The sequence below is a fragment of the Larus michahellis genome, chromosome 29 (assembly GCF_964199755.1).
Source record: "Larus michahellis chromosome 29, bLarMic1.1, whole genome shotgun sequence".
NCBI lineage: Eukaryota > Metazoa > Chordata > Aves > Charadriiformes > Laridae > Larus > Larus michahellis.
In genome coordinates, this window is record NC_133924.1 from 208,826 (window position 1) to 223,776 (window position 14,951).

A 14,951-nucleotide genomic window follows, 5' to 3' on the forward strand; every position below is an offset into this window, starting at 1 on the left:
GCCGCCACTCCGAGTCCTTGCGCGCTGATTGGCCGGAGCGGTGGGCGGGCTGTTCCGGAGGTATAAATACCGAGTCTGTCAGTCATTGCGCGGCGGGAGCGGAGCTGAGCAAGGAGGAGGCGGAGCGTGGAGTCTCGTTGCTGTCTGTGTTGCAGGTAGGGCTCGTCTGTGGGCGCTGCTGGGTCCCGGTCACCCGCTGTGGGGAAGGGAGACCGCTGGGCTGGCGCTTCCCGTGCGCCCCCACTCTTCACTGCCTGCCTCCCTGCGGGGCCGGGGAGCCGCTCCCCTCGCAGGGCCCCGCTGCTGGCCGGAGCTCCGTCGCCTGAGCTCGGGCTCCCCTGCTGTCTCCGGCCCCGGGGCTCCCTCGGGCTGCGCTGGGTTCCTGGGAGGGCTTGGTCCCGCGAGGGCTTTCCCAGGCAGGGACGGTCTAGTTCCAGGATCCCCCTCCACGGTCCCCTTATTTCTCTGTTTTGTTTGAAGCTTCCTTCTCTTGGGGCCGTTGCAGGGAGGAGCCACTTCTGTTTTTTTCTGTCAGGAAGCTGGCTTGTTGAAATCCAACGAAAATATTCAGTTACACAATCTCTTAAAGGTGCTGGGCTGCACCTGGCAGGGCAGGAGCTACTTTGCCCAAGCCCAGAGAAACAGCTCTGGGGTTTATAGTCCTGTGTCGTTGGACCAGTTGAGGCTGTTTTGTAACTCTCTGTTCCTGCTGGTGGTGTTTGCATGTGGGTCAGGGAGTTTCTGCTGCAGGACCTGTAGTGAGTTTTGTTTTCTGTCTTGACCCCGCCTTCATCAGATGTTTAGGGCTTGGTCAGGTAAGTCGTGGGGAAACAGAAACTGTAGGGCTGTGTGTTTTCCTCTTGGATCTGCGTTGCTCCCTCCCTCACCCTGACTTGAGTCTTTCTCTGAAGCCCCCACAAGAGGTTTTGCTGAGGCTCCCTTCATCCCACCACTCCCAGGATCATGGAGTTTCCATCCCCAAAGGCTCCACATCTCGCCCCTGCCCCAGCCTGGGGTGCTGGGGCTGCTGGTGGTAGTGTCTAGTTGCTGTGGTGAGCAGAGAACAGCTCAGCAGAGGTGTTCAGGGGACCCTGGACCCCCCCATTCCCAGGCCAGGATCCCTCTGATGGTGGAGCAGGGGAGCTGAGTGCTGGGAAAGGCAATGCTGCCAGCTGCGAGTGCTCTGTGGCCTGTCTGGGAAGGGTGCGTGCAGGGTGGTGGGGAGGGTGCTGGGACAGCTGGGACCGAGGTATGGTGTTACTGTGAGTTTATGGCTGACGTTTGATAGCCAGGTGTCGTACCAGTCAGCTCTCAGAATTAATCATCCCCATCTACTGTGTCATGTTCTCTGCAATCTCCCAGCACAATAATAAGAGCAGTAGTGGTGAAACTGGATCTAAGCCTGGCTTGAAACAGCCAAGATCCTGCTTGTTGTGAGCAAATTGATTTAACTTTTCAGGGTGCCATGGGGGAGAAGAACGGGTTCTGCTTCAATGATGGGAACGTGGAAGAGCCCCTGCATCCCAAGGACGGAGGGGAGAAGAACGGGTTCTGCTTCAATGATGGGAACGTGGAAGAGCCCCTGCGTGCCAAGGACGGAGGCAAATCCCACCACCCAGAGGCGCTTGCGACTACAGATGAAAGGACGTGCAGAAGAGTTCTGGGTGAGTGAAGGACAACCCCTGTGACCTGTTGGGAGGGGACCGTGTTCCTGTGGCAGTGCCAGTCCAGGAAGACTGTGGCTGCAAGTGGGAGGCTTCTTCCAGCTGTCTGGGAAAGGTGTCATATTGTAGTCTGTCTTCAGTGGGGGGCTGTAGCAGCCCCCCATCTCTCTCCGCCTGGCAGCTCTCCTGCTGCGGGCTGTCCCCCAGTGTGTGTGGGGTGACAGCCTTGTCCCCGCTCTGTGTGACTGTCCCTTGCTGCCCGCTGGGAATGGCCCGATGGCAGTTGCTGTGCCTGGGGAGGGGATTGAGAAGCTGCAGCTGAGTGTGTGTGGGGGTGTCCATCCTGAGTTCCCTGGGCAGCTGGTGCTGGGGGTGGCAGGGCTGGGAGGGGGACAGCACTGTCGTCACCCCGAGTGGCTCTTTCCCCCTCCAGGCAAGCAGCCCACGCTCCGTCCAGTGTGGGTCACGGTGCTGGCTGTGCTGGTGGCTCTGGTCGTGGCTCTGGCCGTGGCTGTTGCTGTACTCACAGGTAAGGGAGGAGCGGCTGCCTTCTTCCCTGCCCCGCAGGGCTGTGTCCCCTGGTCCCTGCGGAGCCCAATCCTCTGCCCTTCCCTCTCCAGCAGGAAGATGTGGAGGGGATCCAGCTGCGGCTGCAGCTCTGGTGCTGGCCTGTCCTGATGACTGGGTCGGGTACCGCAATGTCTGCTACTACCTGTCGAGGGCTGAGGGGAGCTGGGAGTGGAGCCAGGAGCAGTGCTCCTCGCATGGGGCTTTGCTGGCCATGCCCAGGAGGGAGGGGGAGATGGTGAGTGAGGGGCTGTTGCGGGGGTTTGTGGGGTTCCTGGGCTGGGTGCAAAGCCCGGGGTTGGAGCCGAGCTGTGTGAGAGAAGGAGCGAGAGCGCTGGTCGGGCTGGTGAGCTCCTGCAGCAGCTCTGGAGCTTGTTGGAGCTGGCGTGGGGTGGGAGCTGCTACCATCGCAGGGCTGGTGGTAGCTATGTGGGGCTGGGGCTGCCTGCAAGGGGTAGGGACCAGCATGGGGCTGGGAGAGGGACTGGTGTGGGACTGGCAGCAGCTCCTGACTGTTGGCTTCTCTCTTTTCTGCCTAGGAGTTCCTCTGGCGCCTCAAGGACAACGTTGATTACTGGCTTGGGCTGCGGAGACAGGGCGAGCGCCTGCAGTGGGTGGATGGCAGCAGCTTCAACCAGACGTGAGTCCTGTTGGGAGCTGGGGTTGTGGGGAGACCGTCCTGCGGTGGGACGGTGCCCTCACAGGCAGCCCTTGTCTCCTCCTGGTGCTTGAGGGGACAACCGTGACCCCCACGGTGCCAGCGGTGCCTGTGCTGCTTGTTGCAGGTTTGAGGTCCACGGCCAAGGAGAGTGTGCGTATTTGTACGACGGGGCTGTCGCGAGTGCAGGCTGCTCCCAGTCACGGCCGTACATCTGCAGCAAGCCCAAGCGCTGATGTGAGAGAGGTGATGGATAAAGGCCGTTCTCCACGGTGGGGCCTCACAGCTTCACCTCTTCCACCGGTGCAGAGAGGTGTAGAGAGGTCCTTCCCTCAACTGCTCATCCAGGTTGGCCCTGCAGGTTTTGAGATGTGGTGGGAGCTGCCATGTACTGCCTCCACTGGCGCCTCAAGCATGGAACTGATTTCTTTTTCGTCCTGGGACCACCGCAGAACTCATCTTGCTTCTCTCACAAATTGCACAGACCTGCTTTTGAACTCTGGTAATGGAGCTGGAGCACTTACTACCAGATGAGCTGGGTGCAGAAAGGTCGGTGCAGGTCCCTGTCCCTGTGCAGGGCAGAGGGGACACAGAGACAGGGGGTGAAGTGGCCCTTATGGGGCTCCTATGAGAGCTAGAGTCTGAGTCAGAGTGATATATTTTTTTCTATACTGAATGGTTTTATGAAAACACGGTGAATTCCTGTGCAGCGCAGAGGGGACATAGCACCGGGGGTGAAGTGGCCCTTGCGCTGCACCCATGAGTGTCAGTCTGAATCACGCTGAAGCTTTTTTTTTCCGCTGTTATTTCCACTGTATTATTTATTAAAATATGATTTATTTCTACGAGTGTTTCTCTCCTGCTGGGGCAGAGGTCTGCTGGAGGCAGCCCTGTCCCCTCCCCTCCTCGCCCCCGGGGACACTTTCCATCCTGCCTTTGGGAGCATTGGAGGACACGGCTGTGAGGGGGCAGCTGCCCCCCAGGGTCTTCTCCCTCCAGCCCTGGCAGTGTGGGGTGCTGGTGGTGGGAGGGGGTGGCTGGAGCCCCTCCCCGTTCCCCTGTGTTTTCCTGCCCATGGGGGCTCTCAGGGGGCTCCCCAAATCCTGGCCACTTGGGAAGGTGCAGCTGCAGGAGCCCCAGCAGCAGCCGAAAGCAGCCGTGGGTGTTGGTGGCTGACCCAGCCAGGGTGGTGGGTGACCAAACCTGGCCGTGTCCCCTTCCAGCATGGTGCTGGTGTGGTGGCTGTGCGGGAGGGCCCCTTCCCAGTGCTCCCAGTCCGTCCATCCCCATCATCCCAGTTAGAGCTTGGGAGGGCAGTGGGGATGGGAGAGGAGTCCTCTTGGGGCAGTCCTGCCTTGCTTTGCTTTGGCTTGTTCTTCCTGAGCTGGCAAACTCTCTCCTGGAGGCTTCTGCCATGGGCAGGCTCTTTTCTCTCCTTCCTGCCAGATTTTTTCCTATTTTCTTCCTAATTCCTTTTTTCCCTCCCTGTGCTTACCTTAGCGCTCGCAGTGCTGCTTCCTCTCCACCTTCGCCCCCGCTGAGGATGCCGGCCCGGCTGGGAGTGTGCAGAGCCCCGGTGTGAGGGCAGGCTGTGGTGAGTGCAGGGGGGGTGATGCAGGAGCCCCCCGTGGCGAGGGGCCTTTTCCCCGGGGCCGAGGGCACCCGGGCCGGTGGCGGCCCCGGCTCTGCCCGTCCCTGGGTCGGGGGGCCACCTGCACCGGCTGCCCTTCTGGCAGCCGTTCTGCTCAGGGGGGAGATGGGGACTGTTGTGGAAATAGTGTCCGCACTGAGCTGCTCGGAACAGGGTGATGGCTGGCGTGGGCGGCTCAGGCGCCGTGGTTCAGCTCATGTTTCCCCCACTTTGCTCTGTCTGCCTCCACCCCCGTTCAGCCCGGACTGGGCACCGTGGGTCAACTGGTCCCTCTGGAGCAACCAGCGTGGCTGAGCACCCACCTTCCTGCCCTGCTGGATTCCTTCCTGCTGCTCTTGGTGCAAAGAGGAGGAATCCTGCTCAGCACCCTGCTGGGTTTGCTGTTGCTAGCTGTGAAAATTTAAAAAAAAAAAAAGCTTAATGAGGCTGCAGGTGTCAAGTTTGCAGTGTTGGCTGCTCTCTTTAGAGCTCTTTTTTGGTTGCTTTGCCTCTGTGCAACTCTGGAGTGAGTTTGCTGCCCAGAGAAACCGCTTTCTCCTAAATGGGGTCAAATCCCTCATTTTTGGAGGCTTCAGTAGGGCCAGAAGCATCTGGCTTCTCTTCCGACAGTGTGGTTTCTGCCTCCCTGGGGTTGGAAGATCCTTGTGTGGGGTTCCTCAGTCTGAGTGTGGAAAAAGATGAGCAAGTCTTCCAAACAAGCTGGGAAGGATGTCACCTCCCACCTTTATAGCTAGATTTCCTATCATTTTGGGGGTTTATTTGCTTTTCTGTCTTTCCTGGCCTCTAGTGAGTTGAGGTGCTGGAGCGAGCGCAGAGGAGGGCAACGAAGCTGGTGAAGGGGCTGCAGAATCCATCTTATGAGGAGCAATTGAAGGAGCTGGGACTGTTTAGAGGAAGAGGAGGCTGAGGGGAGACCTCATCACTCTCTACAACTATTTGAAAGGCCATTGTAGAGAGGTTGGTGCTGGTCTCTTCTCACAGGTAATTAGCGATAGAACAAGAGGGGATGGCTTCAAGCTGCAGCAGGGTAGGTTTAGACTGGACATTAGGAAAAAATTCTTCCCAGAAAGAGTGGTCAGACCCTGGAATAGGCTGCCCGGGGGGGTGATGGGGTCACCATCCCTGGATGCGTTTAAGAGTCCTTTAGATGTGGTGTTGGGGGATGTGGTGTAGGGGAGAACTTTGTCGAGTGGGGTTGATGGTTGGACTCGATGATCCCAAGGGTCTTTTCCAACCTAAATGATTCTATGGTCCCATCCCAGTTTCCAAAGGTAGATGCTGACTGTCTCTTGGAAGTGACTTGAAAACAAGGCATGAAGGAGATACAAATTGATTTTTTTTTTTTTGAGCTGTTTGGACTATTTTCTGTCCCTCCCCCTTATTTCCAAAGAGTCTCCCAGGGTTGTTGTCCCCTGCTCACTCCGCAGAGCGGTGAAATTACGTTGTGTTCAAAACCCAGGCTGGAAAATCAGTGGGACTACAGAGAAATCGGTAGCGGGGAGAAGGTGGCGATACTGGAATGGGTTTGGGTGGAGAGAAGAAGCAGTAGCTAAGGCTGGAAAACACCTTTTGTGTAGCTAAAGGGAGGACATGAGGGTAGAAGGGATCTGGCTTTATTTTCTTTCGTAAAAATCACAGTTTTTACTATCCTGCTGGGAATGTTCTGGGAGATCGTGGAGTCTCTGCATCATTCTGGCAATGACACCTTGTTTTTCACGCAAAATGACAAATTTGGACAGAGTGGAGCGAAGTCTGGATTTGCCTTTTTGCAGAACCGCATGTTTTGGGTTTCTTTGGGCTTTTTTATTACTAAAGGGGACATTTGGTTTAGAATATGAATAGAAAAGGCTTCTTGATGCCATCAGATGTTACTTCCCTTGATGTGAACTTGTTTTCCCTGGCTTAATTCAGCAGAAGCTGCATAAAGTTTCATTTTCAGGCTGGCCAGTGCATCGAATGCGCTTTTTTTTTTATTTTTTTTTTTGCTTGATGCGCATTCAGAGGCTCGCGCTTCCCCTCGCAGACCTCTAGCTTGGAGAGGAGCTCTCAAAGCGGATCTGGGAGGAGTGACAAACCTCCGAAAAACCGTATTTGCTGACTGCTAGATTGCCACCCTTGGAGCCCGAGGCACGTCTGGGTGCTCCTCTCGCCTCTCCTACGATGGCTGAAGAAGTCACTTACGCTGACCTGGCTATTGGTCCTGGGAAACGCCACAGGAACCTGCATTCACTTCCTCAGCCTGGCAGTAAGTGCAGCATGGGTTTTTTTGGGGAGACTTTTGGTGGTTTTTGGGCTGTGGTTGTGTTGGGAGACTCCCACCCCCTGGGTGGTGCAGGAGGGGAAGGTGTCCACGGCTGTGGCGGGGTGAGATAAGGGATTCCGTCAGGAGTTTTGTCTTGAAATGGCTGCAGGGTTTTGTTTTGTGGTGTGTGTGTTTTTTTTTTTTTTTTTTTTTTTTTTTTGAAATGAGGTCCCAGTTTCACTCCATGCTTGGAGTTCTTCTGTGGCCTGATGAAATGAGATTCCTCCACTGTGGAAACCAAGTGGGCTTGCATTAATGTCGCCGCCGTGGGGTTAAATCCCATGGCGTCTCTTCTGCCTGCAGCTGCCCTTGGGGATGGCGTTGCCCCTCTTACACCTTCCTGGTGCAGCTGCTTTGCCTGCAGCCCCACCAGGAGCCAGCCCCAGTTCTGCGCGATTACCTTTTTAAGCCTTCCACGCCCCCAGCTCGGCCGTTGGAACATCATCCTCGTGCAGACAGGCTGAACTCCGCAAACTAAACCCCTGAAGCTTGTGGGGCAGGACTCAGCCAGTGCACCACGCATGTTTTCAGGGGCTGGTTCTTAAAACCCATCCCGAGGGACAGTTCTGGTCCTGGTGTGATGGAAGAAGAAATCCCCCCCACCCAGCCAGCCAGCAAAGGCTCCGAACCTGCCCGAATTCACGCGCTCTCAGGACAGCTGCTGTCCGCAGATGCCCTGATCCATGTCTCGATACTCCTGGTCCATCTTTCCTGCCCTTGCAGGGGTGTTTCACGCCTTGTTTCCTTTCTCCTCTGCCTTGCTGTGCAGCTTCATGCTCTTTTCCTGCTGACTCTAGTTTTGGTTTCTGGCTTATGGGGGATAAAAAAAACAGCAAAAGGTTAAATTTTTGCTTTTTCCTCCTCTGGAAGGGACCTCTGCCTGGTGAGGACCTCTTCAGTCAACATGCTGCACTCTTTTTTGCAAGAATTCCTGACTTCCACCAAACATATCCCTTTTGATTCTGTCTCGGCGCTTCCTTGGGCAGAGTGGAGCTGGGGGAGGATGGGGCTGGTCAGATGAAGTCTCCTTGGAGAGCTTGGTCCGTCCAGGTTTAGCAGTTTCACCCTAGCGCAGGGGAGGGATGCCGTGATGGGGCGCAACTCCTATCTTGGCCCACCTCTAACCTTGACTTCACCCTTTCTAACGGCTTATGTATAACATCTAGGAAATTCCTGATTTTCAAAGTTTTGGATATCTGGGTAAAACCAACCCAACCTCATCACGAGCCACTCTGCCTTGCTGCCAGCAGGATCAGTGTGAAATGGAGGAGAGTGGTAGTGGTGAAATGCCGACGATTGACCACAGCTTTTGAACAATGAGCAGCACCACCACGGAGGGCTTTTGGGGAGAAAATAGCCCAAATCTGCTCTGCAGATCTGGCTCGTTGGATGCGGAATTGGGGCAGTGTTGTTTGGTGGGGTTTTTTTGTTTTTTTTTTTTTTTTATCCTAACATATCTCCCTTGCAGCATCAGGCTGTCCCCAGTGGCACCGAACTGCGCTCTGGACCGGCTGGACTGGGAACCTCCTCCTCGGAGTGGCCGTGGTGGCGATGGGATGCTTGCGTGAGTAGCTCCGCTTGGCGGCACGGGGACAACCAAAGGACAACCCAAAGAGGGGACCATGCAAGGAGCAAGGAGAGGGTCCCTGCTCCTGGGGTGCCGGCCCGGGGGCTTGCATAGGAGGCAGATCTGCTTTTTATGATGAGCACTGGCTGATGCACATCAGTGCAAGGTATGGGAAGTGGGTTTTTATCAGCTTTTCTTAGATCTGATGGGTGGACGAGAGTTGACTGTTAGTTGGCCAGCAAGGAGAAACCACTGGAAACTTATCAGCGGTGTCAGGGTCAGGATTTGTCACCCCGTGTCCAAGCTCAGGGTTGCACAGAGCCCTGCCAAAATTAGTTTTGTGCTGGGTGTGACGTTGCTGGTGGCATCTGTTCTGGGCCCCAGCACCCCCAGACCACACTGAGCAGGTGGAAGGGAGACTCAAATGTCTGATAGATCTTGGTGAGATCCTCCAAAGGGGGAGGAGATCCACGACCAGCAGTGATCTGGGGATGACGATTTGAACTTCGTGTGGGCTCGGTGCCGGAGAGACCCCAAAATCAATCTGCTGGGGGCACACCAGGCTGCAAGGGGTAGTCAGAAGGTGGTGAGGAGGCCTTCACCCTTGCATCAGGCCCCTCTGGGCTGCGCAGATAAGGCTGGTACAGCTTGTTTTGCAGCAGAGACCACTTCCGCGGTGGTCAGAGGCTTACGGGGCTTTCTGCCGCCGTCCAGCTTGATGCCTCCGTATCTCGTGTGCGATCTCATGCAGAGGGTGGAGGTAACACATCCTGCTGGCAGTGGAAAGCGGCAGACAGTGGAGGCGGTTGCAAATGCCGGGGGAGGACGTAAGCTCAGAGATGTTGACCCTGTACCCCAAATGGAGCTTGTCTGAGGTCGGGACCGCAAGGCCAATTCTCGCCCCCCATGAGATGCTCGGATCAAGGCTTGGGGTGGGCTGAGATACCAGGAAGGATGAGGGGAGGGCTGGAGGGGTCTGAGCACCTACTCGGTGTCAGGATCCATCCCAGACGCTTCCCCGCAGCCCCCTGGTGCCACATGAGGGTAGATCTTGGGGGAGCCCATCCTTCTCCCCTGCTCTGCCCTTGCAGTTCTCCACCAGCAGTTGGAGAACCCAGGAAGCCACAAGAACGTGAGTGGGAACGTAGGAGATGGCAACACCAGCCTGGGGAACGTCTGCTCGGAGCTGAGGGAAGCTCTCTGCTTGTCGAATCTACAAGGTGACTGCCCCGGTCATGATGTATCTCTGCACCATCAGGTTTCCCAAAAACCTTATAGCCCAAATTCCCTAATCTTCTGTTCCCCAATAGAGAACCAAGCAAAGCTCGGGGCATTGCCATCCTCCTGGGGAGCAAACCAGGCTAAACCACTTGTCCTCCTTGGGACATGCAGGGGACAAGGTGGCTTCTTGGTGGCTGAACGTGGCCCTGTCTTTCAGAGGGCGAGGGGTGCATGCTCTGCCCCATGAACTGGACGCTGCGTGGGACCAAGTGCTATTGGGTGTCCACTACGACCAGGCCTTGGAACGTCAGCCGGGAGGACTGTGTGAAGCGAGGTGCCGAGCTGCTGATGCTGGGGGACCAGAATGAGCTGGTAAAGGGACCGGTGGCATCGGGGATGTGGGACGGGGCCGGTGGCACCTGGGGAAGGGCTGAGGGTTTGCCCAGAAACCTGGGGTCAGCACCCAGCCCTGGGTGCCTTCGCGTGGGGGACGCCGGTGGGGCTCTGTCCTGGGACACGGGGGCTGGAGCCTGTTTTGGGATGGTGTCCTGTGGCACATGGGCGTCACCGCCTGCCCGCTCTGCAATACAGGATTTCCTAAATAAAATCCTCCGTAAACCTGCCGGCTACTTCTGGATCGGGCTCTACGCCGGGGACGGCTGGACCTGGCTGAACGGCTCCCGCCTGGTCCCGAGCCGGTGAGCGCCTTGGGGAGGGACGGGTGTCGGGGTGGGCACCGCCACCATTACCCGAGGGACCTTCGTGTGTGACGTGGGCTCCCTCCCGCACCCGCAGGTTCCAGCTGCGCCCCCCGGCTGAAGGCAGATCCTGCGGGGTGATCAAGGAGGGCAGGATCAGCCCCGAGGGCTGCGCCTCGGCGTTGCAGTGGATCTGCCAGAAAGCAGCCACCCAGCTCTGAGCCGGGCTGCGGCCGGGAGAGACGCTCGGGGACGGGGCGGGATCAGGCCCTTTGCGGGGGGATGCGGGAGCTGAGGTCGAGCAACGACCATCTGTAAAGGAATAACGACGTTATCTGGGCTCCGTGTGGTGTTTTCAAGCCAGTTTGCGAACAGGGCGGGCTGGAAGGAGCGTCCTTCTGTCCCGCCTGTGTGCGCACGCTGTCCCTGTCCCTGCCTGCCTCCCCCTTCCACGGCTCCGGGGGGCTGAGGGCCCCCCATCCCACCCCCTTTGGGGTTCCTGCCCCTGCCAGCGGCCCCCTCAACCTTCCTCCTGTGCCCTCCTCATCCTCAGGTCGTGCTCTCGCCCCAGGCCCAGCACAACTCACCCGGGAAGGGACCGAGGGGCAGCGGAGGAGACGGGTGCCGGTGGCACGGTGCCGGCAGCGGGGTTGCAAAGGCAGGGAGGAAGCGCAGCGGGTTAAAAAGGAGAGAAAAAGAGGTTTGGGGGGGATTAAAAAGCGACGCCAGTAGCGCAAATTTTCCTCGCAGCTGGGACTGTGTGTACCCTGTTGGTGTGGGAAAGATGTTGATGTCACGCTGACGTTTTAGTGGTGTTTTTCCTGAGTCTGGGACTCTTCAGTTCTCCATGTTCTAGGAAAGTTACTAAGAAAGTAAATTGAGGAATTAATTAAGAAAAATTACTAAGAAAAATAACTCTATCGCGGCCTAAAGGCTTCAGGAAATCCAGCTGCTCACACTCAGTAAAGCTCGGCAAACAGCACGAATCGCACCCTATTATAATACTAAGTTACTAATTAAAATGTATTGATTTGTGCTAAAGAACTACTCTCCCTCAACACCTCCACCCCTGGTGGGTGAGCTCACCCCACGGCAGAGCCCAAGGAGGGCGAACACCCAAACCCTGCTTTGCTGAGCAGAGGAGGGGCACGGGGGACGTGGGGACACGGGACAGCTGCCACATCACGGGTGACGAAGAGCCTCTCCCTATAGCATAAACCCCCCAAAATAGGGTTTCCTCAGCCCTGAGTGTGCTGCAAAGCTCGGTGGGGCTTCCCGGTGGTATTGGACCGCCTCCGTCCCCTCTGCACGAAAACAGCCGCCTGAACTGGGGTGCTGGTGGCTGGATGGACTGGGAGCACTGGGAAGGGGCCATTTGCAGCAGCCCTCATGTCCCCCCCAGCTTCTGCGTAGGTGGCAGGGGATCCGCTGAGGTTTCCTCACCCACCATCCGGGTTGAGTGTGTCCCTGCCACCCACCAGCTGCTTCTGGGGCTCCTGCAGCAGCACCTTCTGGTGGGGGGGGGATGAGGGTTAGCGGGGCCCTGAAAGCCCCCCCATGGGCAGCTTTGTGTGAGCCAACACACCCCTGTGCGGACACGTCCGTGTCCCCCAGCTCCTGCCTGGAGCAGCTCCTCTCGCCAGCTCACCCTGCGGCAAACGCGAGGCTGCTGCCCGGAGCTGCCGTAGAGGGGAGAAACCACCATCTTCCACCAGGTCCAGAACGTCCCCCCTCTCCCTCCCTGGCTCCGCTTGCTCCTTCCTGCCCCTTTCCCTGCAACTATGGTGGGGTGTCCTGGTTTGAGGTAAAACAGAACCAACTTTCTGGTCAGTAATTTGACTTCTTAGTGAGGCCTCTTTAACTCTCTGAAATTAACAGCGTGTTGGGCCGAAAAGGGTTTGTTCTCAGCGTGATAAGAGCAACGTTTACATTTGTGCCGAGGAAGGGTAAACAGAGCGGCTGTTGCTTACCCTTATTGCTGTAACAGCCGAGGTCAGCTAATTTCATCAGTTGCCCCGATGGAGGGTTGGAAGCGGGAAAGCGCAGGGGGGTCCCAGCCGCGGGGAGGAGCGGACAGGACGGGTGACCCCAAACTCACCGACAGGGTGTTCCGTCCCGTCCGCCCCATGCTTGGTGTAAACGCTGAGGGATCAAAGGGCCAGTCTGTCTCTCTGCAAGGCTGACGTCCGAGGAGGACCCTGTCTGTTCATCTGCCTTTGATCCAGATCTGTGTGTTTCCCGGCTCCAGCTCTGGAATCCAGTTCCCATCCGTCGCCGAGTCCAGTCTGAGACTTTCTCAGTGCCTGCCGGTGACGTCATCCTGGGAGCTGGCTTTGTATGTACTCTATTTCATTATTCCCGTTATATTTTATTATTAATATTTCACTAAAGTGGTTCAGTTCCTTCTAAACTCACAAATCTCTTTATCTCTCCTCTTTTCTGTGTACGGGAGGTGGCGGGGGGGGGGTGCAGGGAGAGCATCTGTTGCCATCCACTGGCCCGTTTGGCCAAAACCGCAGCGTGGGGGGAGGAAGAATCTGTCCTCACCCTCTGGTTGTTGAGCCCAGAAATAGTCTTATCTGCCGCACCTGGCACCAGCAGCAGCTTTGGCCTTGTGTGTGTGTCTGTTTGATTTTTTTTTTTTTTTTTTTTTTAACTCTTGTTTTGGACCTGGGAAGTGAACCTTTCACATGGGGAAGGTTCCCTGGCTGGGAAGCTGGAAAATATTCCTTCCTGGGGAAGGGTGGTGGGATTTATCACCTAAAAACCAGCCGTGTCATCTTGTGGTGATGCTACCCCTGCTGCTCACCCTCCCTTGGATTATTTTTCCTTGGCGGAATTTCCGAAGCAGCTGGTTTAACTCAAAAAGGAGCCCGAGCGCATGGGAGTCGTTTAATGACTGTGTAAAAAAGGCTGCGAGGGAGGAAAGGAGGAGAAAAAGCCCCGAGGATGGGGATGTGTCTCTGCCTCCATCCCCCCTTTTGCCACCTCGTTTGGGGGACGTGGCAGGGGGGGTACAAAGGCTGGAGCAGCTCCCAGCTCCCCACTGGCCTTATTGGTGCCGGAGGGAGAGGAGGAAGGTCATCGGTGGTAAATAACTACGATAATTAAATCTGCTTTGAGCTGGTTTGTGTTGATGGTGCTGGGGCTGGGAGCGTTTCCTCTGTTTTGGTCATGCGTGAGGGCTCTGACGTCTCGCCTGTCGATCTGCACTGGCTGAATATTTATTTATTTTTCGGCTGGAAAACATCTAGAAAGCTTTGTATCCTCTCTGTGTTTCTCTCTAGGAGGCAAGGGACGGGACGAGAGATTCTCAGCCACCGCAAGGGCGACGGCACATCTCAGCGTGGGCCGAAAAGCCTTGAGCTGGTGGGGACGGGGGACGGGAGCCGGGAGAACGGGAATTGGTGGTTTTCCAGCTGTTTGCACCCACCGCCTTTCCCCGTGTCCGAGTGGTGAGTTACGGGGCACGAGCCGGGGGGCAAAAACCTCAAGGAAAGGGAGTGGGAGGCTTGGGCTGGACCTGGGTCGAACCAGTTTGAACTTGAGCTTAATTCTGAGGGAGAGGGGAATTTGCGATGGGGGGAAATCGTGCGATGGCTTGGCTGGGATCGTTTTAAGGTAGCAATTGCTAGCACAGGGACAAGTGACTGTGAAGGGAGGAAAGCGAGTCGTGCAAACCCTCTTGCTGCTCGCAGAGAACGCGGTTGCGGGGTGGTGGGTGATGGTGGGTGGATGTCGGAGGTACAGGAGGCTTGTGAAAGCTCCCAGCTGGAAGAAACGCTGCTCAAACTGGTGCCTGTTACTGTTGGGGTGGTGCCTGACATCATGGAAAAGCTGAGCTGTGACGGCAGAGCGGAGAAACCGCTATCGGCGCCGATTTTATCGAAGCCACGGCGACTTGCTCCTGCTGTACCCCCAAAAAATTCCAAACTGAGTGGGTATCTTGGAGGCACCAGTGGGTTGTGGCGTTGCTCTGGTTCTGTAAATCCCAGCAGAGCCTGGTTGGGGTTTGGGATGCGGCCGCCCCCCTGTCTCCCCACCTCCCTTTGAGGGATGGAGGAGGATGGTGGGATTAACTTAATAAAAATACCGGAACAGTGATGAGGAGCTTCTTAAACAAACAGTACTTGTTTATTGAGAAAAGGATGCAGGAGGGATGGGGCTTGGCATCTGCTTGGTATGTTCCCTGTTCACCACCTCTGCTTGTTCCCAGTTTGCAGGATTCTTGCCCCAGTACTACAGATAAGGGAGAAATTTGGGGTTTGGGAGCGGGGAGCATCCCTGCGTGTGTTTAAATCCCTCATCTGGGTGGAGGGTGTGGGCACGGAGAGGGGGAAATTACATTTTTTGCACTGCTACAGAGAGGAAAACGTAGTGGAAGTGGGTTGCTCAGTGGGAGCTTGTCTGTTCTCTCCTGGCAGCTGGAAACCCCCGGTTCCGCAGCGGCTTCCCTGCCAGTTCGGACTGGGAAACTGGTGTGGAAAAGCCTGTTTTTTCCTTCGTTGGGGGGCAGGATTTTTTCCCCACCCTCTGGCATCTCCCCCCTCGACACTCTGCTCCCTTCTCCCCTGGGGTTCCCGCTCCCCCCCGGGGCTGTGGGTCCCACTTTGGTGTCCGGGT

General features: G+C 56.7%; 2 protein-coding genes across 7 annotated transcripts; both read left to right on the forward strand.

Annotated features, from left to right (window-relative positions):
- The first annotated feature begins 95 nt into the window (after positions 1–95).
- LOC141735202 (early activation antigen CD69-like) lies at positions 96–3,734 on the forward strand. Of its 2 annotated transcripts, none has more exons than XM_074567817.1 (6): positions 96–155; positions 1,460–1,664; positions 2,098–2,193; positions 2,285–2,469; positions 2,771–2,871; positions 3,017–3,734. In XM_074567817.1, exons 2-6 carry the CDS (start codon positions 1,466–1,468, stop codon positions 3,123–3,125), a joined length of 690 nt encoding a protein of 229 aa, XP_074423918.1. In that variant the 5' UTR covers positions 96–155; positions 1,460–1,465; the 3' UTR covers positions 3,126–3,734. The 2 variants fall into 2 exon arrangements, with proteins under 2 accessions (XP_074423918.1, XP_074423919.1); XM_074567818.1 differs by lacking the exon at positions 96–155 and adding an exon at positions 184–815.
- On the forward strand, positions 3,302–13,677 carry LOC141735182 (killer cell lectin-like receptor subfamily B member 1B allele B). 5 transcript variants are annotated; one of them, XR_012584663.1, is made up of 8 exons: positions 3,302–3,438; positions 6,542–6,785; positions 8,311–8,406; positions 9,501–9,629; positions 9,848–10,328; positions 10,426–10,642; positions 12,577–12,663; positions 13,616–13,640. XR_012584663.1 is itself a non-coding variant. In XM_074567775.1 (7 exons), the coding sequence occupies exons 2-7, from the start codon at positions 6,701–6,703 to the stop codon at positions 10,547–10,549; spliced, it is 696 nt and encodes a 231-aa protein (XP_074423876.1). In that variant the 5' UTR covers positions 3,302–3,438; positions 6,542–6,700; the 3' UTR covers positions 10,550–11,245. The 5 variants fall into 5 exon arrangements, 3 of the variants coding, with proteins under 3 accessions (XP_074423876.1, XP_074423874.1, XP_074423875.1); XR_012584664.1 differs by lacking the exon at positions 10,426–10,642 and having other exon boundaries at positions 12,433–12,663; positions 13,616–13,677; XM_074567775.1 differs by lacking the exons at positions 12,577–12,663; positions 13,616–13,640 and having other exon boundaries at positions 9,848–10,002; positions 10,222–10,328; positions 10,426–11,245.
- Positions 13,678–14,951: the final 1,274 nt, after the last annotated feature.